The sequence below is a fragment of the Eretmochelys imbricata genome, chromosome 6, assembly GCF_965152235.1.
Source record: "Eretmochelys imbricata isolate rEreImb1 chromosome 6, rEreImb1.hap1, whole genome shotgun sequence".
NCBI classification, from domain to species: Eukaryota; Metazoa; Chordata; order Testudines; family Cheloniidae; genus Eretmochelys; species Eretmochelys imbricata.
The window spans coordinates 29117925-29145385 of record NC_135577.1 but is presented as its reverse complement, the minus strand read 5'-3'; the positions used below and the strand labels follow the sequence as shown (position 1 = coordinate 29145385).

General features: G+C 41.1%; 1 protein-coding gene across 7 annotated transcripts in view; it reads right to left on the bottom strand.

Moving 5' to 3' along the window:
* HPS5 (HPS5 biogenesis of lysosomal organelles complex 2 subunit 2) overlaps window positions 1-27461 on the bottom strand; it is a 42702-nt gene that overhangs the window by 6760 nt on the left and 8481 nt on the right. For 5 of the 7 annotated variants that reach the window (XM_077818310.1, XM_077818308.1, XM_077818309.1 and 2 more), the window contains exons 6-18: window positions 23287-23420; window positions 21668-21883; window positions 20029-20100; window positions 19348-19436; window positions 17927-18105; window positions 17501-17659; window positions 13533-13692; window positions 10525-10648; window positions 4478-4630; window positions 3619-3690; window positions 2018-2637; window positions 453-573; window positions 13-168 (exon numbers count right to left, since the gene is read on the bottom strand). In XM_077818310.1, the coding sequence (XP_077674436.1) occupies window positions 13-168; window positions 453-573; window positions 2018-2637; window positions 3619-3690; window positions 4478-4630; window positions 10525-10648; window positions 13533-13692; window positions 17501-17659; window positions 17927-18105; window positions 19348-19436; window positions 20029-20100; window positions 21668-21883; window positions 23287-23420 (2255 nt within the window). The remainder of the gene's footprint in view (window positions 1-12; window positions 169-452; window positions 574-2017; window positions 2638-3618; window positions 3691-4477; window positions 4631-10524; window positions 10649-13532; window positions 13693-17500; window positions 17660-17926; window positions 18106-19347; window positions 19437-20028; window positions 20101-21667; window positions 21884-23286; window positions 23421-27461) is intronic. The other 2 variants (XM_077818312.1, XM_077818313.1) reach the window with 2 other exon arrangements.

The following is a 27461-nucleotide window of genomic DNA, read 5'->3' as shown; positions in this document are numbered from 1 at the left end:
CAGCCCCTTTACCTTTCATCTTCTGGCTTTGATTTAACAAGACTGTCTAAATATGCTAAAAAGTGGGCAGGGTGATGTCTACAAAGCTGCATGATGTCAGAGGGCAAGATTGATGGGTAGAACTTGACCAAGGGCCTTATAGCTGTTTCCCCAAACTTTTCATAGAGCCTGTACAAACAAACAAATATTATCTTTAATGCCAAATCACAGCAAGATTGCCACTTTGATAAGAAAATACAACTCTATTTCAAGATTCTAATTTATTTACCAGCATGTTTCAAGTTCTTCTGCTTTAACAAGGCTAACACTAGAACTATTACCATAAAAAAGTCTCACAAAACATTGAAGAGGCTAGTGGGAATACAAATCCAGAGCAAGGCAAACAGAAAGTGAACTGACAGTCTGAAATTTGTCATATTAACCAACAAGAAAAAAAGTCACACACTACAGACCTTTGAGCATGTGCCAATAACAGAGGACTATCCCAGGGCCCCAAGTCATTTAACAGTTTTAATATTTTCAACATATCTCCATTTTCCATTGCCAGAGTCACTGGACTAGTGTGAGTCAGTTCTGAAACACAAAACATTGTAAACGTTTTAAGATTTTATTTTTTTCAACTCAGCTAGTTTAAAAAACAATTAAGGAAGAGAAAAATGTCCTTTATTCTTCCAAAGTCCCCATCATGGAAATGTATCTCTAGCTGCAATGGTAGCAGGTGAGTAAATCACACTTAAGCTGTGTGTTTGGCTTTGACTGAATTACCATCAATAGTGTTACGGCAAAGTTAACATTATTAAATTGATTTTTTTTTTGTTAGGGAATTTTTTTGTATAAAAACTTCAAGAGAAGGTTTTCCACTTTTCCTTCCCTTTAAGATTTAAGGCAACTTACTTTCTACTATACAAAGTTACATAACTCACATGGAATTTCAGAACATATGCTTCACGTGTACAGAACAGACCATCCTGAATTTATTTCAACACCAACTGTTAATGAACTACAAGTTCAATTTAAAGCTTAAATTACCAATAAAGGACATTACTGAAGTCACTGGGAATTCTGTAACTGAATTCATAGGAAGCAAACTGGGCACATAAGCCCTGATCTTGCGAAACCTCACATCCTTAACTGAATGCAAATAACCAGTTCCACTCAAATCAATGCAGGGATGCAATTAATACTTTTCTACTCTAAACTTTGCTTACACCAACATGGAACAAATTTCTGCATGCCCAAACATAGTCCTCCATCCAGCAAAAAACTTAAGCATGTGCTTAACTTTCTATGCCGAATCAGGGTTCTATCAATTGGTGGCCCTGAAGACCTGCCTAAAAAGGTTTTGCTTCAGTTTTGGAAGTTGCATATAGTGGACCAAATTCTGTTCTGAGTTACATCCAGGAAGCCTCATTCATTGGAGTGCAAAGGTATGAGAAAGGGCAGAAGGGACTTCTGGAGAAGAAAGGATGTCTGAGGCGATATGGGGAATGTTTTTCCAATTCACTGCTGATCTTCATAAATGTGCTGTCGTCCAAGCTTTGGAAACAAGCTGAAATATTTGTGCCTACTTTGCCCCTGAGGGTGCTGAAACTCTTTCCCTAATTTTAGGTTTATATGTTAAATAATTGAAATTATTTGAGTTCAACAGCACCACACTTTTTCAAGTTCTCTTTGACATTTGCATATTCTGTTTCAACACATTTGATTCATATCACTACCATGTTTAGCTAACTGCAGCTGCACTAGAGATTAACTTGTTTAGAAATAACATCAGTGTAGTAACTAAACAAGAAGCATTTTCCCCTAGAAGCCACTGGTTCTTATTAACCTAGTTTTGTTTATTAAAAAAACGAAAAAAACCACTTGTTTCAGAGGTGGTTCAGAAAGGAATGTCCCCTCAGGCTGGATTTTTTTTATTTTTTATTTTTTTTAAATCTGGATTTTTTCCAGAACAAAAACCTAAAACTTAGCTTCAATTGGTTTAAAAGTTAAAACAAAAAGCCACCACAGCCATTACCTTTCAATCCCTCAATGTAAGTTTCCCAAACACTGGGACTGCTAGTGTAATTGCTTGTAATACATCGCTTCAGTCTTTTTAAATCCAAGAGAAAGAAATAGTCCTTTATGAACTGGCAAGCCAAGACCCATGACATTGTTCGCTGTAAATCCTGTTCAGCACTTTCTTCCGCATTCCCATTCTCGCAAGGAAACACATTTAATTCAAAACATAATGTTGTCAACTCCATTAGGTCCTTGTGAATATCATGCGCTATGAGACATGGAGGATACATTTGAAAAACATGGCCTGAGGCTCCCTTTGAATTGGCATCATTTTCACACACTTCTCTGCCAAAATGAGCTTCGCTACTTTGATCCTGTTCAGTAATTCCTTGCAAGGCATCTGTCTGTCCTTTGCCTACATGATCTTCACTGTGTTGCTCTGGTGCAATATTTTCTTCTAAAACCTCACTCTGTTCTTCAGCAAGCACGTTCTTAACTTTCTTAATGGATAAGCAGTCACCTGAAAAGGAAGGCTCTTTGAAACCAAATGTTTCTTCCAGATACAAAAACCACTCCTGCAAAACTCCTCTCAAGCATTGTGGATCTAACAAAACCAGTGGATCTTGCAGTTTGTTTCTGTAAAACAAAGTGGAAATGAATTGAACTTGCTATTTAATAATCAAGAGATGCCAGAGCTGATCTATTAGACATATCAAGAGGACAACGCAACTTTAGTATATTCTTAGATACTAGTCAGACCAATGCTGTTTTCCTGAGTAGTCAGAACAGTAGGAAAGTCACTATATAATTTCTCCTCGCATGCTTTGGGGGATCTCCCCTCCAAATGATTCACGTAGCTTGGTAGGCAACTGTTCAATTCTACCTCTAATGCTACAGTCCTCTTTTTCTCAGCAAAACTCACAATGAAGTTATATTTTTAATGGAAAAAAGCCACTATTCAAGTAAGGACTTTCAGATAGCCCAGGGAAGAGCAAACTATTGGGGCCGGAGGGCACGGCTCCTTGGGCTGCCCTCACCTGCAGGCACTGCCCCCCACAGGTCCCACTGGCTGGGAACGGGGAATGGTGGACAATGGGAGCTTTGGGAGTGGTACCCGCAGGCGAGGGCAGCGCTCAGCAGAGCCGCCTACCCCACCCTGCCCCCAGGAGCCACTGCTGGATATGCTGGCCACTTCCGGGAGCAGCACAGGGCCAGCCTTAGCCCCACTGAGTGCCGCTGTCACCCCGGAGCAACCTGAGGTAAGCGGTGCTGGGCCAGAGCCCACACCCCACATCCCTCTTGCACCCCACATCCCAACCCCCTGCCCTGAGCCCCCTCCCACACCCCGCACTCCCTCCTGCACCCCAACCCCCTGCCCTGAGCCCTCTCCTGCACCCTGCATTCCCTCCCATACCCCAACCCCCTGCCCCAGCCCTACATTCATGGCCCTGCATACAATTTCCCCACCCAGATGTGGCCCTCGGGCCAAAAAGTTTGCCCACTCCCAAGACAGCCATACACCATGTCTGGATATACTTGCACAGTATCATTTATTGCAGACATTTACAATAAAGGCTTTCTGCCAAAGTAAAATATAGCTCTATGGTCTCTACTTACATAGCTTCTGTCGTTGCTACCTTGAGATCTCTTAGCCGATCCTCTTCTTGAGGCTGGCTCTGTAGTTCCACTCTAGAAAGAAATATGAAGACAAAATTGTGCTCTCTTTTCAAAACAGAGGGAGAAATAGCATTAATTCTGTTATGAGAAATGCAGCTCTGTTACTTTTCATGAGAAACAGACAAATGAGACTACAGTAATTATGGAGCAGCTGGACTTGAGGAGCAGAAGAAAAATAATTTCTTCCATCTTGTAATTCATTACCTATGAGGGTTCTCAGATGTCAAGAAACAAAACTAACACTGAGCTATTACAAATTCATTGCTTAAAATATTTCAATGATTTGCCAATTTAACTCCAGATAACAATTTAGCTCTCATTCTTTATTCATATGACTAAGCTACTAGAGTGTTTTCTTATTCCTTTAAACAATCCAGTTTTGAGGCTGATAAAGCTGCTTGTTCCTCTTTTAATTAAAAATAGGATGTAGGCTTTAAAATTCACATGCGTCAACAAGCCTGCTTAGGTACCCAAGAAGAGCAAGTAGGGAGCTATATTAGTTTCCCCTTCCTCAACCATTCCAGCACCACGAATGTAAACTGTTAACATCCATTTTCAAGACGAGTTTGACACGTGAACAAGCTTGGGGGTAAAAAATTGAGAAAGGGGGTGGGGGAGGAGGGAGAAACCAGATGAATTCATGGAGCCTCTCTATACAGCCAGCTGGAAAAAAAATCTCCAGCAGAATCATGTGATTTCCCATTCTTTAAATGAATGGGATCACTGTGGAAGACAAGAGTTCCCAGTCCTTGGGCAGCTGGCACATTCGACCAATAAAACTATGCGAGCTTGAACTTACTCGTTTTCATCTTCTTCCTGGGAGTGCGTGGCTATACTAGCAGTCACTTCGTGAGACTCCTCATCATCTTTTATTTCCTGCCTCACTCTGACATCAGGACTCATATGAAGGGTGCCAATCTTTTCAGTGGTTTTGCGTACAAAGCTGGAAACACTAAAAGTCAAAAGTTCAAACAACTGAGATGGCAGTAGGGGGGAGCTCAGTCAATGCAATAAATCTCGGTCTTTCTAGCCAGCTTCTCACTTCAGAAACCTTTATCATCTGAAGGAGGCAGGAAGAGAGGATGGGCGCACTGGCAACCAGCAAGTATCAGTCAGTCAGAACCAAACATGAAAAAATGCATGTTGCACTCAGTAAGAAACATCTCAGAACTTGTATGCTTTAGTCAAGTTCTTTACTCCTAAGATTTTTAGGCCCCAATGGAAATCACAAAATAAAACACTGGAAGTTTGGTTTTGTGCTGCTCGTAGAGGAGATTTAACAATTATGCAAATTATGAGATTTTTATTTGCAATACAGAGAGGTTAATTTTTCCATGATAAAGCCTCTAAATTAGCACACGCACAAGAATTTTGTTAATTATCTTTTAATTTGGTCTATAATGACCTTCACAGTGACAAGAAAATTGTTCAGGAAATTTACAGTTATTAATAAATTAGAGAGCATTCTAAGAGGTCCTCTGTTTCACTTATCCATTCCTAATCCTTAGAATGTCTCATTCCAAAGGAAGGCCTACCTACATTCCAAAACTCTAATATATTGGCCCATAACATGCAAGAGTTTTTTAGAAAACCAGGATTCAAAAGCAACCTCAAGTTCCTGCGCTCCAGGTCAGAACAGGTTTAGCCATGTCAGAAAGAAAAAACAGTTACCTACCTTTACATAACTCTTGTTCTTCAAAGTATTTTGCACAGGTCCATTCCACTACAGGTGACTCACAAGCAGATAACTGTTTGGAGTCTGAACAGTTATGGTGGAACAAGCCATCCAAAACTGGCATTGTTCCTGGACTGACGGGAAATGGCATAATGAACAGCAAATGTCTGAACTGATGACCAGGTAGCTGCTTTGCAAATGTCTTGACCAGGTACATGCATGAGGAAAGCTGTTTGTGCTCTAGTTGAATGAGCCAATACTCCAGGTAAGAAGTGGCGTGACATAAGCTAACTGCACAAACAAGTGCAAGAGAGGATTTCTTTCTAGATTTCCTAAGTGGAAACCGGTTAATCTTTCACCCTGGCTGCAAATCATGACAAATAACTGTGCTGAAGATCTAAAGGGTCTGGGGCAGCCCAAATAGAAGACTAATGCTCTCCTCACATCCAACAAATGATGTTTTTGCTCATCTGTACACATGTAGGCTTTTGGGGAAAAGTTGGCAAATAAACTGCCTGGTTAATGTGGAAATTGGAAACCACCTTTGTCAAGAATTTTGGACGGGGGAGGAGATACACTTTATCCTTACAGAAAACTGTATAACGAGGCTCGGAAACCAAGACTCTCAATTTACCCACTCTCCTTGCTGAGGTTAACGCAACCAGAAATGCCACTTTCACAAAGAGATGGAGCAGGGAGCAATTTGCAAGAAGATCAAAAGGAAATCCTGTTCATTTTTTTAGCACCAGGTTGAGATCCCTTGGGTGAATAGGTTCCTGTACCTAAAGGTATAATTCATCCAACCCTTTTAGAAATCTGATAGTTACGGGGTTGGAAAAGAGTGATTTATTACCCAGTAGAGGGTGGAATGCTGAAATAGCCGTCAAATGGACTTTAATTGAACTGTCTTGATGTTTGAGGTGCAACAGATAATCCAAAACATGGTTAATGGAAGCCTGCACTAGAGAGACACCGTTTCTGTTGAGAAAAAATAGAAAAACGTTTCCATGTGACCAGATAAGCACATCTAGTTGAAGGATTTCTGCTACTCAGAAGTGCTTCCTGAACGTCTGTTGAGTGAGCCATTTCCAATAGTGCTAACCAAGAGGCATCCCTATGGCCACGTGGAAAGCCTGTAGGTTGGGCGGGGGGAGATTATTCCCTTCAATTTGTTTCTACCCTTCTTCAAATCCCACTTCCCTGTCACTCTTCAGGGACCACTCTTGCAAAACCATTCTTCAGCAGGAGGTCCAATCTCTCCTTCTAGCAGGAGCCTGAGAGAAAGTTCCTCTGTTCCTCAGTAGGAAGGGTTTTTATTTGTGCTGTTTCCTTTGTGCCAAAGCAAAAGACCTATTTTAGACCTAACAGAATTAAACATGTACCCGAAGAAAATAAAATTCCTTACAGTTATCCTAAGCTTTCATTTGGTCTTCCCTGGAACAGGGCGACTTGTATGCTGCCCCTGACTTAAAGGACACTTACTTCCATATTGCAACCCATCCAGACCACCAGAAGTTTCTCAGGTTTGTAGTCAATGGAATTCACTACCAATTCACAGTGCTTCCATTCAGCCTATCAGCAGCCTGTTGCATTATCACAAAGTACAGGGCGCAGGTAACTGTGTATCTGCAGAGATTGGAAATCCATGTGATTCCTCCACCAGGACGACTGACTGATGAGAGGCCAGTCCGAGTCTCAATCACTGTCCAGTATGACCATCATTCAGTCCACCTTCAAAACACTAGGGCTGTTCTTCAGTATGGACAAATCAGTTCTAAAACCCATGCAAAGAATAGAGTTTATCGGCACATGCTTGGATGCTACAAAAGCCAGCGTGTATCTGTCCCTGTCAACTCTTCAAATGCTCAGAGACCTGGTCTTGGATCTAAAAGTATATCCAGTTACCAAGCACACACTTGGCTCAAGCTTCTGGGACACATGGCGGCATGTACCTGTATAGTGCAGCATGCCAGACTACACTTCTGCCCTCAGAAGGCTTCAGGAATGGCTAGCGTCGGTGTATGTCCCCTGCGACGTAGTTTAGGCACAGTGATTAGTGTTCCATAGGTAACTTTATCCTCTCTGAACTGATGGACAGACCTTTGGTATGTCTGTGCAGGAGTTCCCTTCGTTTCTCCGCAACCAATGCTCAAGCTGGTCATGGACACCTCATCCCTGGGTGGGCCACATCAGAACCCTGCAACTCAAGGATTGTGGCCCTCGCAAGGTCTGAGGATTCGAATAAACATCAGGGAGCTACATGCTACCAATCTAGCCTGTTTGACCTTCCATCCACATACTGTGGGGGAAAAGTCTGCTAGTGTTAATGCACAATACAGGGACTATGTCCTATGTGAACAGACAGGGAGGGGTGTGTTCCTTCTAGCTGTGCCAGGAGGTAATTCTGCTCTGGGAGTTCTGTATAATGAACTCAATTCACCCCAAAGCTGCTTGCTTCCCAGGCGAGCAGAACACATTGTCAGGTCCTCCTCCGCTCACCATGAATGGTCTCTGTTTGGATGTGGCCAGGTCCACCGCCCAGTTGTGGAGAACTCCCCAAGAGGACCTGTTTGCAACAAAGACCAATAGAAAGTGCCATCAGTTCTGCTCCAGTGGGGGTCACAGCCCAGGTTCTTTAACAGAGTTTCATGCTATCACAGATGAGCTCCCTGCTGTTGTTAAAGGAAATGCATACATTACTACCCAATGTCCTGTTCAAGGCCAAGCAGAATCATGCTTACCTCATACTAATTGCACCAGCATGGTATCAGCAAAATTGGTTGTTGGTCTTTCTAGCAACACTAGTAGGGTCTCCTCTGCCTTTCCCATTGGATTCAGACATGACTTCTCAGACTGGGACATCCATAAACCACAAAGTTCTGATGGACAATAACCCTGCCATCTGGTTTGGGACACAGAAGACCCCACTTCCAAATCTGACCAAGGTGACTGAGTCCTGCAGTAACAGCGGAGCAGAACCCATGTAGACAGGATACAGGTAAGCTGAACCCAGAGGTGGTGGTACTCAGGATAGTGACAGTGGCTTGCCTCTGGATTGTACTGGCCCCTTAGGTATTGGAAGCGGCATCAGGACTGCATGCTCTTGATGACCTGCTGAAACCACTCTTGCTCTGCTGGGGATGCCGGTACCAAAAGGTAAAGCAATTCTCTGTGGCAGCGTAGCTCTGACGTCATCAATACCAGAATTGGTCTTCAGTCTGCTGTGTTTGTATAATAAATTCAGGGGTCGGCCTCAACAGACCTGGCATAGATTCTGGAGTTGACAACCCCACTTTGTGGCAGAGGAATGCTCTAGAAAACACTTCCCCTTCGAGTCCCTCACAGAGTCCTCGTCTCTAGCTGGCCTTGCTGAACGAGGTACTGAGTCCCTGGAAGAAGTGTCTCTGTACTGATGGCGCCGGGCTTGGAATATGCTCTGAACCCAATGGCTCCAAAGGAGGGTAAAATGCCGCCTCCATAAAGAGATGTTTAAGTCTTGCTGCTCTCTCTTTTTTCTAGTGAGGCTTAAACTCTCTACAAATGTGACACTTTTTCACTGATGTGGGACTCCCCCAAACATTTTAGGCAGCTGGGCTGTGGGTCACTGACGGGCAAAGCTCTGACACAAAGATTGGCAGGACTTGAACCCCAGAGAACAAGGCATGGCTCCAGTACAGTGCCTGCTACTGAGAATCAAATTTGGTCCATAAAGAATCTAAAAACTGAAACCTATCACTAACACTAACCATGAATTATATCGAACTACCAACTAAACAACAGACTATATACAAAGAGCAAGTGAAATAAACATGTAATATCAAGACTGGAACTGTTACAAAAGCTGTCACTGTCCTTCTATACCTGCAAGCAGTGGCGAGTGATGGCAGAGAGCGCTTGACCCACCCTGCTGGGTACCACTCAGGGAAAAGGTTCCCAACAATTGTGCAAGGCACACACACACACCCCTACAGTGGAATTGACTTGTACAATCACTCGAAACAGAACTTCTGGATTCTCTGGTTAAACAGTTAACATTCACCACGCAAAGAGCCCCTCCTAGTGGTGGCACAGTACAACACAAAAAGAGCTGCTCTTCAAATTTAAGAAGAGGGAATGGGTTTAAGCCCAGTAGGTTACTGATCTTAAAATACAGTGAGTGTTGAAGGGAAATTTTTATAAAAGATTATAAACCACAAAATAAAATAGGATTCTTGACCCAAGCCTTTAAACTGGAGTAACTAGAATGTAGCATATGAATACTTATGGATTTAATTTTCTGCTTGTGTAAAAATTAATGTTCTCTGGTAACAAACTTTTTTAAATGGATATAGCTTGGTATTTGGAAAGAGGAAAATGGAGGTGTGAATATCCACATAAAGCTTATGGATGAAGCTTTCAATAGACTAACAGGCATCAAGTAATTTGATGAAAACATTATTTTATTATTGAAGGGTCTGGGAGCAATACACTTACCTTAGAAAACTGAATGAAAGGGCTAACCCAACATTTCAAGATAATGCTACAAACACCATGGGCCAGCACTTCTGGTTTTAAATAAGATACATTATATTCAGAGCTTTGAAATAACCAGTTTTATGCAAGCTATTTCCCCCCCTTATTTTAGTGGCTTGCTTGTTTTATATTTTAAAGCCGCACATTTTGATTTTTAGACATAAAACTGGGTTTGTTCACATACAGTAGGTATAAACCACAGTTGATTCCAGATACCTGTGAGGAATGCATAAGATTTACTGAAGGAGGGAAAGGACAATTTCATTGATTTGGGGTACATATCTTGACAATACATACCATCATTAAAATACACACAGGACCTTAACATCTTCAACAATCTAAGTACCAAAATGCTAAATCCCATAGCCACAATCAATAGACTCACTCAAAAGTTGGAAACGCTAGCCACAAGACTATGGTATGTATTCTTAACCTCCATTTAAAACTCAAGAGTGAAATCCTGGCTTCACTGAAGTCAATAGCAAGACTCCTATTATCTTCATTGGAGTCAGGATTAAACTCTAACTTCCCTATCAAATTTGATTTTATATTGTGTATTTTATGTAATATTTTATCTTTCGGCAAAGTATGAAACAACAATGCTATGAATTCAGAAAAAAAGGAATATAATGGATGAACAAATATCCTATGATGTTTACCTTTCCTTGACAGCTTGGAGGGAGACCAGAGGAGATGGTGAACGAAATGACAATGGAATACTGAATGGGAGAAAAGTCTCATTCCGATCAGTCTCAACGACCACAGAAGTATGAGATACGTTTTCTAACAAACGGAATTGAAATAATAAAATTATGAAGCAATGACTTGACAACGAAACATATAATCCAGTTAGGACCCATGCTTTCCTTTAACTGGGAAATTTTACTCTTGTAGCCTAAATTGTGTTTTCTTTTTTACTTGCAGGTTCTATCATGGATTTTTTTATTTATTTATTTATTTTTTTTGAGACTGGGAGACTGGAGATAGGATAGGAACTAGCAACACACACACATACAGTCCTTGGGATCAAGGGCAATTTTAGCATTACTGGCCTTAGACCAGTAGGTATTTGTTTTATTAACCTGTTGAATCTTTATCTGATAAAGAGGCAACTGACAAATTAGTGGCAGTAAGAGGAGAACACTGGATGGGTGACTGTCTTCTGTACATGGATTTCTGGCCTATTCTGAGGCAACAGCTCAATGCTGTTTTCAGCAGGTAACCAAGATGGCTCAAAAAAAAAAAACACTAACATAAATATGTCATATTAAACTATGTAGTGACATTTCATGAAAGTTAGATTACATTTGGGCTGAGAAAGTTAGATTACATCTGGGCTGAGGGGGCAGACTCTGGGGTGGGGCCAGGGACGAGGGGTTTGGGTGCAGGAAGGGCCTCCGGGTTTGGGTGGGGTTCAGGGGTGGAGCAGGGGATTGGGGGTGCATGCTTACCTCAGGTGGCTCCCGGTCAGTGGTGCAGTGGGGGTGCTCAAGCAGGCTTCCTGCCTGTCCTGGCACCGCAGACCACGCTGTGCCCTGGAAGCAGCCAGCAGGAAGTCCGGCTCCTAGGCGAAGGTATATAAGCAGCTCCGCGCAGCTCTTGCCCGCAAGCACTGCCCCCACGTCCCATTGGCTAGGAGTGCAGAGCCAGTGTTTGGGGCAGGAGCCGCATGCAGAGCCCCGTGCCGCCCCCCCCCCCCGCCCCCCCCCACACACACCTGGGAGCCGGACCTGCTGCTGAACGCTTCTGGGACGGAGCACAGTGTCAGGTAGGGACTAGCCTGCCTTAGTCAGGCAGCACCGCCGATGGGACTTTTAACGACCAGGTCGGCGGTGCTGACCAGAGCCGCCGCAACCCAGCACCTTACATTCCGCGACCAAGTTCTAGGTCGCAACCCGCAGTCTGCTAACCACTGATCTAAAGTACCAAATGATGCTCACATGCACTGAGATACAGAAGCAGCTAGGACTTTTATAGTTTGAAATAACCAGCCACTTGGAGATCACTAGTTGAGCAGCAACAGGAAAGCTCTAACTCCAAACGCGTAAAGCCAAGTCTCTTCACTTGAAAATTTTACATTCTAAAATACATTAAGATGGCATAACCAAAAAGTAAAGATGGGTGAACAAATGTCACAAATGACAAGTGTAAAGTTCATGGTCACAAAACATGCATTTATTAATAGTACAAACCTTCCTAAAGATGGTATTAGCTTTTAAACCTTTATATTTTCCACTCTTTCTTGACACACATTGTGAGAAAGTCCACAAACACCTTGGCAAAAAAAACTGTTGCACTACGACATTTTAGTTTCTGACACCAACAGATTACTAAAAAGAGAGGCCAAAGAAACCCCCTGACATATTTTCATACACTTTAGTATAATCCACTTGATTTTAGAAAAGAATGAGTCTACCAATACAGCTGCATTCTTCACCTTCCCTCTTGACCAAACAGAGCAGGGTTCAATTCAAGATCAGGGAGATCACAAGGGGCGCCATGCCTTCCTACAGGACACTCCCACTCTGCAGGGGATAGCAGTTGACTCCCTGATGAGAAGGGAGTTTTGCTCTCCTGCCCCACTTAATTTTTAGGTCATCAGCAACCTAGGGGTCAGGAGAAAGACTCCACACCTTCTCATAGCTAGCAGCTCTAAATTGGGTGGGTGAGGTGGAAGGAGTTTAATATTTAATAGGAGTGGGCCTTCAGGTCTGCCTCATCCAGCTCTTTTGGTGCATCTGAAGAGAGAGCTCACTATACAAAAAATAAACCCCAATATTCTCCCTATAGCACTAGAGTATATTCCCAGCAGAAACCCAAGAGCATCTCCCTCTCTGCAGGCCATTCTATCCTCTACCCAGCTTTAAACAGCTTCCTCTATCAACACAGACAGGCAGCAGCAGAGAAAGGAGCTACTAACAAAGGTGTGTTTTTTTCAGAAAGGAGAGATCACACTACCCCTTGAAAAGCCAGAGAAGCCTCTACTTTTGTCCAGAGATGGACATTTGTTGGGGGAAGAAAAGAACAAAGCTGATTGGGTGGAATAATGGGGTTACTATTTCAAAAGATTGCATCCCTCATACACCAATGTGTAAATGTACAGGAGGGAATCCCTTCCAAAAAAACCCAGAAAAGAAACCCTGCAAGAAAGTTAAAAGCTCTTGACCGACACCGACCAGCGCCCTGGCACCAATATAAGGCCTGGCTCAACTAGAGTTAGGATAGGACAACAAAAGTGGAAATCTGGCTAGCAGAGGCTGGATTAATACTGAAGCAGGGTATTTTGCCTTAATGGTAAGAATAACCTAGCTGAGTTACCTACAAAAAAAGGAAATCTTGAGTGAAATCCTGGCTCTACTGAAATAAAAGGGAATTTTGCCATTTACTTCAATTGAGTCAGGATCTCAACCCTAAGGTTTTCAGTACAATGTTTTACTACAAGAGGCCACATAAGTGGTGACTTTAGGTTTACCAGCAAGATGTGGCACATGTGATTCACCGAACAGTTTATAGGGTTTAAATCAGGGATATCTAAATGGTGGAAGACAAATGGAATTTACAGCTATAAAGGATTTTGTTGTTGTTTTAAACTTAGACACCATATCACCAGCTACTTGCTGAACACAAAAAAGGCAACTGAAAAGCAATTTTCATCGCAAGCCATTACCAAGCTCCACCTGCTCTTCTTCCTGGTGTGCAGTAAACTCTTTAAGTCTCTCATCTTCTGACAATGTTTGGCTGTTTAGGGAACAAGAGTCTTCATCTGACTGACTGCCTCTTCGACTAATAACACGATAAATTCCAGAGTCTAAGACACTGAAACTTTCCTGTGGGGGCAAATAATAGTCACATGAGCCACAAAAATATCCTTATTAAACCACACTGAGAATTCAGTGAACCACCAGAGCTTTTAATCTGAAACCTTGGAAATAAACACATGTATGCTGGAAAAGCATTCTGGTATTTGTATGCAGATGAGTATGCCACACTGTATATTTATAAAGAAACTGAACTAAGTAAGAGTTAAAATGAAACTTTTACAGGAAGAGTAACTACAAGAAAAATTGCAAGTCTGGTGGGGTGAGCACAAGATAGAGGAACTAAGAACTCCTCAGTTTTAATATCGTCTCTGACAAAGCCACACTGTACAAGACACTTCCTCTCGCCTATAAAGGGAGTTTTGGTCATGGTGTAATTGCAGTTAATTGATTCTTAAATAACTAGTTTGCTAACACAATTGTAAGTGCAATTATAGACCCTCCACAAAAGTTTTCCCCAAAACACACGTTTCTCCCTGGTCATGGTTCAGCTCAAGCTGTACATTTCTACATCTCTACAACATGGATAACCTCACAGGATGTTGTGAGAATAATTAGTTGTCTAAAGTGCTTCGAAGATGAAAACAGCTATGTAAGTGCTAAATACGAAGCAAGTTTTTCCCTTTTCACAAGACATTAAAAGGGTCAACATCTTACCAACCACATGAGTAAAACAGCACTTGACACTTTTGTAAGTAAAGTTAAAGCCAATTTTTAAAACTGAGTACAAGGTCTTATGCCCAAATGAGGTCACATTTCCACACAAAACGGCATTTTCTGAAGAATGTTACAGCACTCTAAAATATAACTTTAGAAGAGAAGTACTGTCATGCAGGAATCATTGTGGGTCAGAGAATAGAATTAAGTAGCCCTAGATGAACATGAAATCTATCAAATCATACCCTCACAAATCTAAAAAACTGCATAATTAACATTTTTAGGTTCCTATCACCAATAGTCTAGTTAGTAATAGACACCCTAAGTATCTTGCAGTGTGGATGTAGCCAGGTTGGTCCCAGGATATGAAAAAGACAAGTTTGGTGAGGTAATACCTTTTATTGGACCAACTTCTGCTGGTGGAAAATACAAGCTTTTGAGCTATGCAGAGCTCCTATTCAGATCTTGGGAAGGAAATCAGTGTGTAAGCTAAATACAAGTTGGGACAGATTGTTAAGCGTAAGGGATAATGCATGTTGTAGGCAGCCACTTGAAAGGAAATGGGCAACAGAGGGTTAGATTGTTATGCATAAAGGATTTGAAGTGGACAATTAAGGGTAGCAGGCAGTGGGGGTGGGGGATATTACAAATTGTTGTAATGGACCGTAAAACTAGTGTCCCTGTTGAATCCGTGTTTTTTGGTGTCTAGCTGAGTTATTAATTTAAGTTCCCAAGCTCACCTTTTGAAGGTATTGTGGTATTTGAGGGCGAGTACTGAAAGAACAGATATGGAGTAAAAAGAAAAGGAGTACTTGTGGCTCCTTACAGACTAACAAATTTATTTGAGCATGTAGCTCATGAAAGCTTATGCTCAAATAAATGTGTTAGTCTCTAAGGTGCCACAAGTGCTCCTTTTCTTTTTGCGAATACAGACTAACAAGGCTGCTACTCTGAAACCAGATATGGAGTGATCACTTTGTGAGAAAAGTTTGACCATAGGCAGTAAGTGTTTTTGTCTTTTATCATTTTTTTGTGAGAGTTCATTCAAGAATGTAATGATTGACTGGTTTCACCCACATAAGTTTTTTTGGGGCATCTGATGTACTGAATGAGTTGTAATAAGCATGTGTAGGACCCATGAATCTCAAAAGGTGTGTTTGTTGTGTGAGGTACTGATCATTGTAGCAGTGGAGATATGTCTGCAGGTTTTGCATCTGTTATTCTGGCAGGGTTTGGTGCTGCTCTGAGTTGGTACATCCCGGTCTGTGGGGAGCTTGCTTCTGATGAAGAGCTTGGCAAGGCTGGGGGGTTGTTTGAAGAATAGGGTGCTCAAGAAAGATTTACTTCAGGATGTGGTCCGCATCAAATATGGGTTTTAACTGTATGAGGACATGCAGTATGGGTTCCAATGTGGGGTGGTAGGTCTCAACTGGGAACTTAAATTCGTAACTCTGGTGGACAACAAAAACCATGGACTCAACAGGAACACTGGTTTTATGGCTCATTACAATGGTTTGTAATACCCCCACCACCGCCTGCTATCCTTAATTGCCCACTTCAAACCCCTTATGAATAATAGTCTAAACCCTCAATTGCCCACCTCTTTTCATGTGGCCTCCTACAATGAGTTAACCCTTACGTTTAGCAATGTGTCTCAAACTGTAGTTAGCTAAGACACTCTGATTTCCTTCCCCAGACCTGAATAAGAGCTCCGAGTAGCTTGAAAGCTTGTACCTTTCACCTACAGAAGTTGGTCCAATAAAAGATATTACCTCCCCCACACCCTAAATATCTGACTACTATCAGTGAAGAAAGGCAAATATAAGATAAACCTTTTTTCTAATCTGCAGAGTGAAGGATTGTGTGACACTGAGCCAGCGAGGGTTAAGCAACCAGCAGCTGGCTGATCCAAAAATCAACCTTTAAGGACATACTAGAATAGTACTGAAATGGTAAACAGGACCATTCCTTGTATATAGTTAAGAAAGCCATGTTAAATACACTCGGAGTTCTTGAAATGTAAACCTCTATTGTTAAAGAATTAGAAGCAGATATTAATTATATTTGTCTGTTTATCTATATCTTATCAGAAGTTTAACAATGTAATCTAATTAGCTTGTACATGCTAAACTTCAGTTCCTGTCTGTAATGTTTCATTACTATATTCTATTGATTCAGAGATCAAAAAGGGATATTAACACTTAGATGAGACTTGTGGTGTAATAATATCGTCTTTATTTCTCTTTGAAGTGTGCAGTACACTACCTATTAACCATTTGAATGGGTAATTGCGATAATGCTAATCAATGCAACTAGTTTATCAGCATATACATAGGAAATAGAAGTTTAGCTTCAAAGCACAATATACACTGCCTATTCTTCATCCGGGAAGGCCCCGGCTGTGATCATTTGCTGTCAAGAGACTTATCTGCTGAGCTTTAGTTATAAAGGGCTCGGGCCTGATCTTTACTATCTCAGATTTGCTTAAACTTTGATGAGGAAGTTCAAGTTGCAAGAGGTCTCCAGGTGTACCCTGAATTATCCCTGCAAATTCTCATGGAAGAATCTGAACAAACTCTACACATCAACTGCCTATTGGACTATAACCTACTGAACTGATTCAGGAAGGATTTTTACAAATCAGCATCATCACCATCTCTGCTATGAAACTGACTTAAGAACTATACTCATATCTGTATGTATAATGATTTTTAACCACAGTAACTCTTTTCTTTTTAAATAAATCTTAGATTAGTTAATAAGAATTGGTTGTAAGCATGTATTTGGGTAAGATCTGAAATATTCATTAACCTGGTGGGTAATGTGTCTGATCCCTTGGGACTGGTAGGACTTTATATATGGTGAATAAGGTTTTAAATAATCCTCACCATATAGACTTGGCTGTTTGAGTGGAAGCCAAAGGCTAGAGTGCTTAAAGGGAACCTGTCAGGCATTACAGAGGCTGTTTTGTTACTGGCCTGGTGAATATAATTATTAGAATAAACTACCCGTTTTGGGGATTGTCTGCCCTATTCTTTGCATTTGAGCATTTTCAGTATCATCCCTCCAGCAACCCCGGTCAAAGATGGCAAAAGACAAGCTCATAACAAAATGAGGAAGAACTCAATTAACGAAAAAATTCAACTTTATGTACACCTACATGTGATGAAATACTGCTCCTTCTGCTGCTGCATGCAGAATCTAAAGGTTCCAGTTTTGATATCAATTCTTCCAGTTGGCTACTGACATCACTTTGGGTTGAGAGGTCCAGCTGTGATTTCAAGTGCTCTAGTTTGTCTAGAGGCAAAAATTTTCTTGCCTAACAATACAAAAAGCAAGAGGTTTGTTAATAGTCTTAATGCACATATGAAACATAACAGATGGGTTTTAATTTACTACCCATACAAGTATAGGCTAAGTTTTCTAATAAAGGAATCATTGCTGATCAGTTCTACAATAACATTTCAACACGATAAAAAGCTCCAAAATCCGAAGTGCAGAGTTTTATAGGATTTGGTTTAGGACAAAAGATAGATGTACTAAATGAATAGATGTATGAAAGAGGTGGGAAGAGGTCCTAACTTACTCTGCAGGAAATAATAGAGTTCTGGAAAAGACAGCAGACTCTGGCAGCAAGACTCCAGAAACCTCTTCTTAGCAGACGTTCTACACACCGCTCCACTAGCAGAAGAGAGAAGTGCGAGACTTTTCCATTCGTATGCAGACAGAACAACTCATTTCTGTACACTGCTATATCCTGGATATCTATATAAAACAGATGAGTAGAGAAGTCTTAGGGATGAATGTACTTATCAGTATTCCTTTCCATTTCTGGGTAAACTTGGAAACAATTTAGAGACAAGATGGGTGAGGTAATATCTTTTATTGGACCAAATTCTGTACTGGACCAATACAACGTAGAACAGATTTAGCGTGACACTCTGAGTAAGTTCCCCAGCCCTGAAGAAGAGCTCTGTGTAAGCTCGAAAGCTTGTCTCTCTCACCAACAGAAGTTAGTCCAATAAAAGACATTTCTTCAGCCACCTTACATTTTTAATTTCTTGGGACTAACATGGACACAAACACATTGGAAACAGTTTGTACTTTTCCATCTGCCTACTAATGATTACAACAAATTTCCATTCCTGAAATAGACCAACAGAATATGGGATAAAATTAGATGACAGTACATTAATATATAATTATCATTGCATACAATTAAAATCTAAGTCCTTTGATCTTTACCAAGTTACTTGGAAGTATTTAATTACAAGTTATGCACATTTTTTCTTTGGAAAAGAAAACAAACCAAAACGCAGAGACTACATAGCACAATGACAGGTCCCATTATTTGAAATTAATTAGTTGCTTGTTAAGGATTTAATTAATTTGATGTACAAGAAACACTTAATGTGCAAATGCTCCATAACACTGGCATTTTGAACTGTTAATATCAAGAGTGCAGTTAAATACTCTTAGAACAGTTCTAGAACCAATATAGTAAGCACATATGTGTTTGACATTTCTTAGTCCTTCTGTGTAACTCGGCAGTTGTCTAAACTGAAGAATGTAAACACAATTTAGAAGAACACTATACAAAAGTCTCCTAATCTGTTAGAGTCAGATCCACACCAGATATTCTTTGAAAGATAATAAAACAGAGTAAGGAGAAGCAAGGAAAGAAAACCATAATATTTATGATGTTTCATTGAATCACATTTGGTCATTTTATTTCTGAGATTCAATACACTGTCCCCTATTACTTTTATTGCACAAGCATCCAAATAAGTAATTTGTAAAGATTAGTTTTCAAAGGGTTTGGTTTTTTTTTAATATTCAAAAATTTGTCATATAAATTGCTGACTATTAAACTAGAAAGTTATTAATGAATGTTATTTTACCCCTTTGTGGAAATGGAAATTGGTTTACTGAACTGTAAGTACAGGACTTTAGAAAGTCAAAATGTAATGAACAATGCAGCAAAAACATAAGTCTCTTAAAGTTCACCTTTTACTTCACTCCAAAGTAAAACTTGAACGTTCTGAGGAATGAAGACATAAATGCCTCTTTCTGTCCACGTCATAACACAATGCTCGCTATAAGCAAAGAAAAAAATATTAAGCATTGTTTCAAGAAGTTTTAACGTACTCATTTCAGAAGGAAATTCTCTTGCCAGAGTACGCCATTTAACAGTATATTTAATTAATCTATTATTTTTTTATTTAGAGAACAAGATCTCTAGATCTCTAAACAAGATTTAAGACACAGCCTCCTGACCTAACACATCTGTTTTCTATAGTCTTTAACCAAACCTGCATACAGGGAATTCAGGTAGGAAGATTATTTTGTAGATTTAAAAAAAACTGACTTTTGGAGAAGGTTTGCAGATTTACATGAAACTGTGAACCCGTAAAAAAATGCGTTTAGTGGAAATGTTAAAAGTTAGTATAAATTTATATTTTGTTGACCAGACCTGGAAACTTAAAGTAATTAGGATTTTGAAAAGAATTCACTAGACAACAGGGTTGGGGGGAAATGGGTTAAGAGGATTTGGAGCATGGGAAGAAGAGGATAAACAAATCAAAACTACTGCTCATGAGCTTGGCAGGATATTAATTTGAACAGATGAGATGAAAGCTAACACAAAGACAATATTGTTGTTAAAGCAGAGTGCTGGTAAATACTTACGTCAAATATAACAGTTTTGGGAAAGACAAAGACTGGAGAGAGCAGGCAGAAGTATTATACTGAGGATCCAACCTATAGAACATATAATATCTAAATGGCAATTGACAATTATTCATTTTAATTACAAAACACACGTTAGCAAAATATTTAAACCCTCAGTCCCGTAAACATTTACACACTTTAAAACTTTAAACTTTAAGCATGTATTTAGTCCCACTAAAGTGATATGTATGAAATTAAACATATGGGTATGTTTGTAAGATTGAGGCTTTAGTTTTTTCTGTCACTTATGAACAAAGTTTATTGGCAAAATACCTACTATTACTAAAGTGGAATACTTAGGAATTTCAATATTTATTAAAGTCACAATCTGACTATATTACAATTTACCTCTAAAATTAATACAGGGTGGATGGATTAGCTTAAATCTTTTAACTAACAGAAGTAATTGTTTTTCACTGGCATTTTAAATAGCCATGAATATGGAAGGAAGAGGTCATCATAAACTACAAAAGGACTTTGTAAGGAGAGTGATCACTTTACATAAGCTATTACCAGCAGGAGAGTGGGGTGGGGGGAGAGAAAACCTTTTGTAGTGGTAAACACCCATTTTTTCATGGTTTGTGTGTATAAAAAGATCATCTGTACTTTCCACAGTATGCATCCGATGAAGTGAGCTGTAGCTCACGAAAGCTTATGCTCAAATAAATTGGTTAGTCTCTAAGGAGCCACAAGTACTTCTTTTCTTTTTACAAAAGGACTGATACTTCAGAACAGGAAATAGAAATTTACAAGAGTCCAAGACCTCTGGTTGCCTTAACTCTTAAGATAATTTACAGTAAAGGTCAGAGATCAGTTTGTTTAAAAGTTTTTCCCACCAAAAACATTTAAAAATACGAATATAGAAAAAAATTAATTATTCTATGAAATAATTATGTAGTTATATTTTCCATAGGCATAAAGTACACTGGAAGTATTTCTGATAAAGCTATGACCCTTACCCCAACCTAACCCATTCCAAAAAGAGTCAAACATGTTACCAAACAGAAGTGCATTAACAGCTCTATGTTTAGTAATAATAATTTTAGAGCATCCAAAGGCAACACTGTAGATTTATTACTTTAAACTGCATCTCTGTTATGGAAAATATAACCCAAGAGTCAAAGTATGAATTCACTTCTCTAATCAAATATGACGATAACTTGCTACAGCTACATTTAATTGGAAGCCAGAATTGACTACAAAACAAAGAAATCAGTTCTTAAAGCACTCATGCACAGAGCTCCTGCCAACTTGAAGATATGTAATAAAAATTGACCACTTCTAATTGAAATGGCAACCATTGCATTAGTCACTACTTAAGCATGATCTTTTGTCATTAGAAGATTTTTTTTTCCTTTTAGAAGAAAACTTTTGGATGCAAGCGTGTGGGCGAGTGGATGCTATAAAGAACAACTGAACAAATATTTCTGAGAGCTGCAAAATGAAAACTTTAGGCTGCATGACAAGTGGAAGTGTTTGTTCATGACTTGACTTTTTATTACTGTATTTTGTGACTTTCAGAGAGTAGCTTTCACAGAAAGAGTCACGGGATGAAAGCATAACCCAATTTATCACTAACCACCATCAATACCACTACCTTAGAGTAATAACGGGGAGAGGAGGAGATGAGAGCAGCTGTTTGAATTGATGGGTACTTAGCACCTCCCCTTCAAAGTTCGCCTCCCACATCCTTGACCCAGGACGTGCACAATATATTAATGGCTGCTGGCTCCCACAACTCTTTCCAACTGGGAAAAAACAGGCGCCGTATTCTCCATCTCTTTCTTTGTTACCAATTTTCCAGAATTTTTCTCTAGTGGGGGAAAATATATATTTAGACAATATAGAAAACAGGCTCTGTTTTAACATTTTCTTGGAAGACTGTATCCACCAAAGGAACATTCACAACCGTAAGCTTCCAAAATATTTTAGTTTGTATTTGATATGGTAAAGTTTATTGAATAGAATCATAGACTTTAAGGTCAGAAGGGACCATTATGATCATTTAGTCTAACCTCCTGCACAGCGCAAGCCACAGAATCTCACCCACCCACTCCTATAACAAACCTCTAACCTACGTCAGAGCTATTGAAGTCCTCAAATTGTGGTTTAAAGACTTGGAGGTGCAGAGAATCCTCCAGCAAATGACCCATGCCCCACACTGCACAGGAAGGCGAAAAACCCCCAGGCCTCTGCCAGTCTGCCCTGGAGGAAAATTCCTTCCTGACCCCAAATATGGCTATCAGCTAAACCCTGAGCATGTGGGCAAGACTCACCAGCCAGCCACCCAGGAAAGAATTCTCTGTAGTAACTCAGATCCCACCGCATCTAACATCCCATCCACAGGCCATTGGGCATATCTACCGCTAATAGTTGAAGATCAATGAATTGCCAAAATTAGGCTATCACATCATCCCTTCCATAAACTTATCAAGCTTAGTCTTGAAGCCAGATAGGTCTTTTGCCTCCCACTGCTTCCCTTGGAAGGCTGTTCCAGAACTTCACTCCTCTGTTGGTTAGAAACCTTCATCTAATTTCAAGTCTAAACTTCCTGATGACCAGTAAGTTAAACCAAAAAATCTCACCATTATAATTCAAAGTATAGAGTGATGAGATAGTTGCAGTTTAACCAAAAAGAAACCTGTTTGCTTGATACAAGTCAGTTTTCCATTATTTTTAAATTTGTACTTTACGAAGACATTGCATGCTTTCTGCATTAATTTTTACTACTTATTTTGCTTTAGTAATCAAAGTAATTTCTATGATATTTGCCTAGCCAATTGGGTCTATTTAACTAGGGTCTACACAGCAGGGTCGGTATCTTCCTTGCTGTCTCTGCTTAACTCAAAGTTTAACTGTGTCCGTTAAACTGCATGTGCAGTGTAGACACTAAATACTGTTCTGAAGAGCTGTAAATTAAAGTTATCATTCATTTTAAAACCATGAAACCCAACCCCTAAAATCAGAAGCAAAACCAAGAAGTAAGTTAATACTGTTAAGATAATACTGCTAAGGGGTAATATCTGGTCTACAATATGTCAGTAAGTTTCTTCAATGATGAGTATGTATGACCAGCTAAATGGTAACAATGTTGAGTGATGAAATTTACAAATAATAAATGTAAATGCTAAAGAATGATCTTTCAGCTGATCCATTTGAATCAGTTTCCAGCTTTAAGAGATGTCTTGATACTTTTGCAGTTAGTGTATAACTTACCTCTCAGTATCACACAAGTAGGAGCGAGTAAGTGAAGAAATAAGCAGTCTTCCATCCAAATAATCAAGCTGAACTACACGGGAGTCAACAGTGGTTATAATCTGAACTGGAAACATCACAAAAGCAGCAGCTGCCTAAAGGAACAAACAAAAAACAACATATACTGGGTTTAGGTCAATGTTGATAATATTCTATAAAAACGACATTAAGAAAAAATTGCAAACTGCTGCACTCAAAGGTCAGAAAACGGGAAACTTCAAACTGTTTGTGGTTGTTCACATTAATTTAACTCTGTCCTGTGTCCAATAACGTACACCATTACTTTCCCCCTACAAATAAGACCCTGGATTTGAGAATGTTTATGTGAGTGAATAGCCCTACAGATTTCAATGGACTATCCACAAACTTTTTGGCCCGAGGGCCACATCGGGGTTGCAAAACTATATGAAGGGCCGGGTAGGGAAGGACTGCTTATTTCTTCACTTACTCACTCCTACTTGTGTGATACTGAGAGGTAAGTTATACACTAACTGCAAAAGTATCAAGACATCTCTTAAAGCTGGAAACTGATTCAAATGCCTCCCCGAACAGCCTGGCCCCGCCCCCTATCTTCCCCCTCCTGCTTCCCGCCCTCTGACTACCCCCCTCAGAATCCCCAACCCATCCAACCGCCCCGCTCCTTGTCCCCTGACCGCCCCCTCCCGGGACCCCCGCCCCGAACTGTCCCCCCCGGGACTCCACCCCCTATCCAACCCAGCCCTCTCCTTGTCCCATGACTGCCCCGACCCCTAACAGGCTCCCTGGGACTCCCACGCCTATGCAACCCGCCCTGTTCCCCGTCCCCTAACCGCCCCATCCAACCCCCCTGTTCCCTGTCCCCTGACTGCCCCACCTGCTCCTTGTCCCTTGACTGCCCAGACCCCTATCCACACCCCTGCCCCCTGACAGGCCCCCTGGGACTCCCATGCCCTATCCAGCTCCCCCCTCCCATTCCCTGACTGCCTCCCCGAACCTCCACCCCCATCCAACCGCCCCCTGCTCCCTGTCTGCCTCCCGGGACCCTCCGCCCCCTTACCATGCCGGAGCCAGCCACACCGCCCACGCTGCCCAGCAGGAGCGGCGAGCCAGAGCATTGGCGACACAGCACGATGAGACTGTGGGGGAGTGGGGACAGCAGGGGAGGGGCCAGGGACTAACCTCTCCGGCCGGGAGCTAAGGGGCCGGGCAGGACGGTCCCGCGGACCACAGTTTGCCAACTTCTGATCCACACACATACAGTTATTCACATACGTGCTTGCAAGATGGGGGCTTTGTTTATAGTGTCTTGTAATTTTTCTCCCCATCAATGTATACTTGTACTATATTCATTGTTGTACATCATAGTCCTCTCTGACTTTTTTTTTAGTAAGTTCTCTTTCTACATAAATGTGTCATTACCCATGTAATGCACATTTTCTTTTAAGCCTGCAATAGTCTCCCTTAGGTGTATTCCCTATGGGAATACACCTATTTACTAAGGTAACTTAGCTTCACATTTAATCGACCTACAAATGCCAGCAAGTTTCATCGTTACTCTGCGGCATGTTGTCTAAATACCATTTACTAAATAATTCTCACATGTATGGCCCACAGTCAATGCAAGTCATCTAACAAGTAGCACACACCTGGGCTCTCACTCGTGATGACACTGATGCAGCTGAACCAGGAGGCGCACAAGTGAAAAGTTCGTTACAATTCTCTAATTGTTCCATAGCCTGACTATTAAAGCTTTCAGTATTATTTAGCTTCAATGGCCAATTAACACTGTGGAGAAAGTACGTCAGAGTTTCAACAGTCCAATCCCTTCAACTGAGGGTTTAGTGCACACATTATAAATCCCGGAGACATTTTACCCAGGGAAAACCAGGGAAGAATAGAGTTGACTTACTTGATATTTCTAAAATAAAACAAGCAGATTTTTTTCTTTAATACAAAGGCTTTCAGGCCTTCTTACAGTCTATATTTTATACATTATAAATAAGGTTATAGATTTGTCATGGCAGGAAAAAAGAGTCACAATAGCATGATCTTCCCACTTATCCGTAACTTTTTTCGTCCATACCTCACTCACCTCACACCATCAGCTCCTGTCCTGCAGGCCTGGGACCAGCTCCCCGCTTTGTGTGTTGCAACCAGGTGTATGGGACTGCAGCACCACTCAGGTTTGGCCTGCCCCTCTATCACAACGAAGAGGCAGCTGGGCCAAATCTGAGCAGTGCTGCAATCCTGCATGCCTGGTTGCAATGCCCAGAGTGGGGAGTTGGGACCAGCCCCACAGGATGCAGGCTCTACTGCTCCCTGTGCTCGAGGTGAGTGCAGGTTGGGCTTGCTCTGAAGCCCCCTCCCTTCCCAGGCTAGGATTAGGGTTATGGTGTCAGAGCAAAGGGTGTTGCTGCAGCTGGTCGGTGCCCCCTCATTTGTCAGGGCACATGTTATCAAGAATCACAAAGCAGTCATAATAAAATTAGTAAAAATCACAGGCTTAGCAACTGCTCCATGATTTTTTATATAAAATGCCCTGACAAATCTGAAGCCCAAATTATAAAAAAGCAAAAAAGATAGAGGCCAGTTTTCTAAAAGTTCTTTGCAGATTTAATGCTAAATGTATTGTTCAGATCTGCCATGATATGAACCTCAAAACCCGAACTTCCACTTTACTACAAATTTCAGTTCCACTTTTGCTCTTTTTTGCAATTGTTCTGGTAACATGTTTAACTGTGGAGCTGTGACATGATTTGGGACTTTCCTTATGTAAAACTTATGAATTCTGGTTCATATTATGAAATTGCTATATCATGGAAAGTCTCAGTGTATACTGAATCAGCCATTTGATAATAGGGATTGTATTATACATGGCACAGACCCTAACTAGACAGCTATGATAGGAACATCAAGAGTCATTAACATTTTAACAGGTGTACCTTGGCCATAACAGTTACCCATATCGGGAGACTGTGTTGCAAGAAACTAGTGTTTTCAGTCTGGACTTCAGACAGGCAGTAACCAAGCAACAGAACACCTGACGGTGGATCTTGATCACCTGAGGGAAGCTTTGAGGCTGACTAGGAGAGTAACATGGCAGAGGAACTGGAAAGTTATAAATGGACACAGTGTGCTCCGAGTAACTCTCTCAGTGCACAGAACAAGGTGGCTAGATGGATCAGGAGGAAGGAAGGAGAGGAAGGTCCTGGGACCCTGAATACACTAAGCAAAATCCAAACACCTCTCAGCATGGGCACTCGGGGAGGGAATTGCATAAAGGTATTTAATTTTGCCTATATCTGTTTATCTATTGTGATTTCTGAATAAGGCATGACTAGTTTAGAAAGTCCTTGTGCGTTACCTCCTTTAACTTCACATGTCCCAAATGGATTAAACTATGAACCAGAACATACATGAGAATGAAGCTCTGGGGAAGGTGTGCTTAAGCTAATGGGGAGACTGGAGGGTTTGGGGGGTTAGCACTGATCCTGGAAACCAAGACTGCTCAATCACAAGGTCCCATTCCCCATAAGTGTCATCAGAGAGTTTATGCCTGGGAAGTGTGCCCGAGAAACCAGAAGCCTATCCAGAGGAGCTTAGCAGCACATGGATCCAGCATGTGGGTACAAACACAGCTGTCTGCCAAGCATCCAGTGGGAGCAGCTTAGCCAGGACTGTGACAAACTGTTTTTTGCCTTGTCTACAGGCACTATGCATGTAACTACATGCTGCCGTGAAAGAAGGCTGCGTGCATACTTGTCACTGAAGTGTGTAGCAAGACATGACAGTAAGAAGTTCTGGCGGGGCGACAGCAAGGGAAGTCTCGGGCGGGGGCGGGAGGAGTTTCCCTGCTGCCTCCCCCATATCAGAGCCTTTCTCCATTGCAGAGTCTTTCCCCGTGGCAGGGAATGGACTCTGACACTACACTGTTAAAAACAGCAGTGTAGACATAGGAGGCAATGCTTGAACATGTAGAGAGCTACGTAGAATATATACTCATGTGTTTAGCAATGGAGGGCACTCTACTCACCTAAGACATGCCTACACTGCTATTTATACCTGTGCTAGCTGGGCGTGCTGTGCCTGTATTCTATATGCCGCCGTAAGTGTAGACAATTACTTAATATCATCCTGTACAGTGATGGACTCATTCT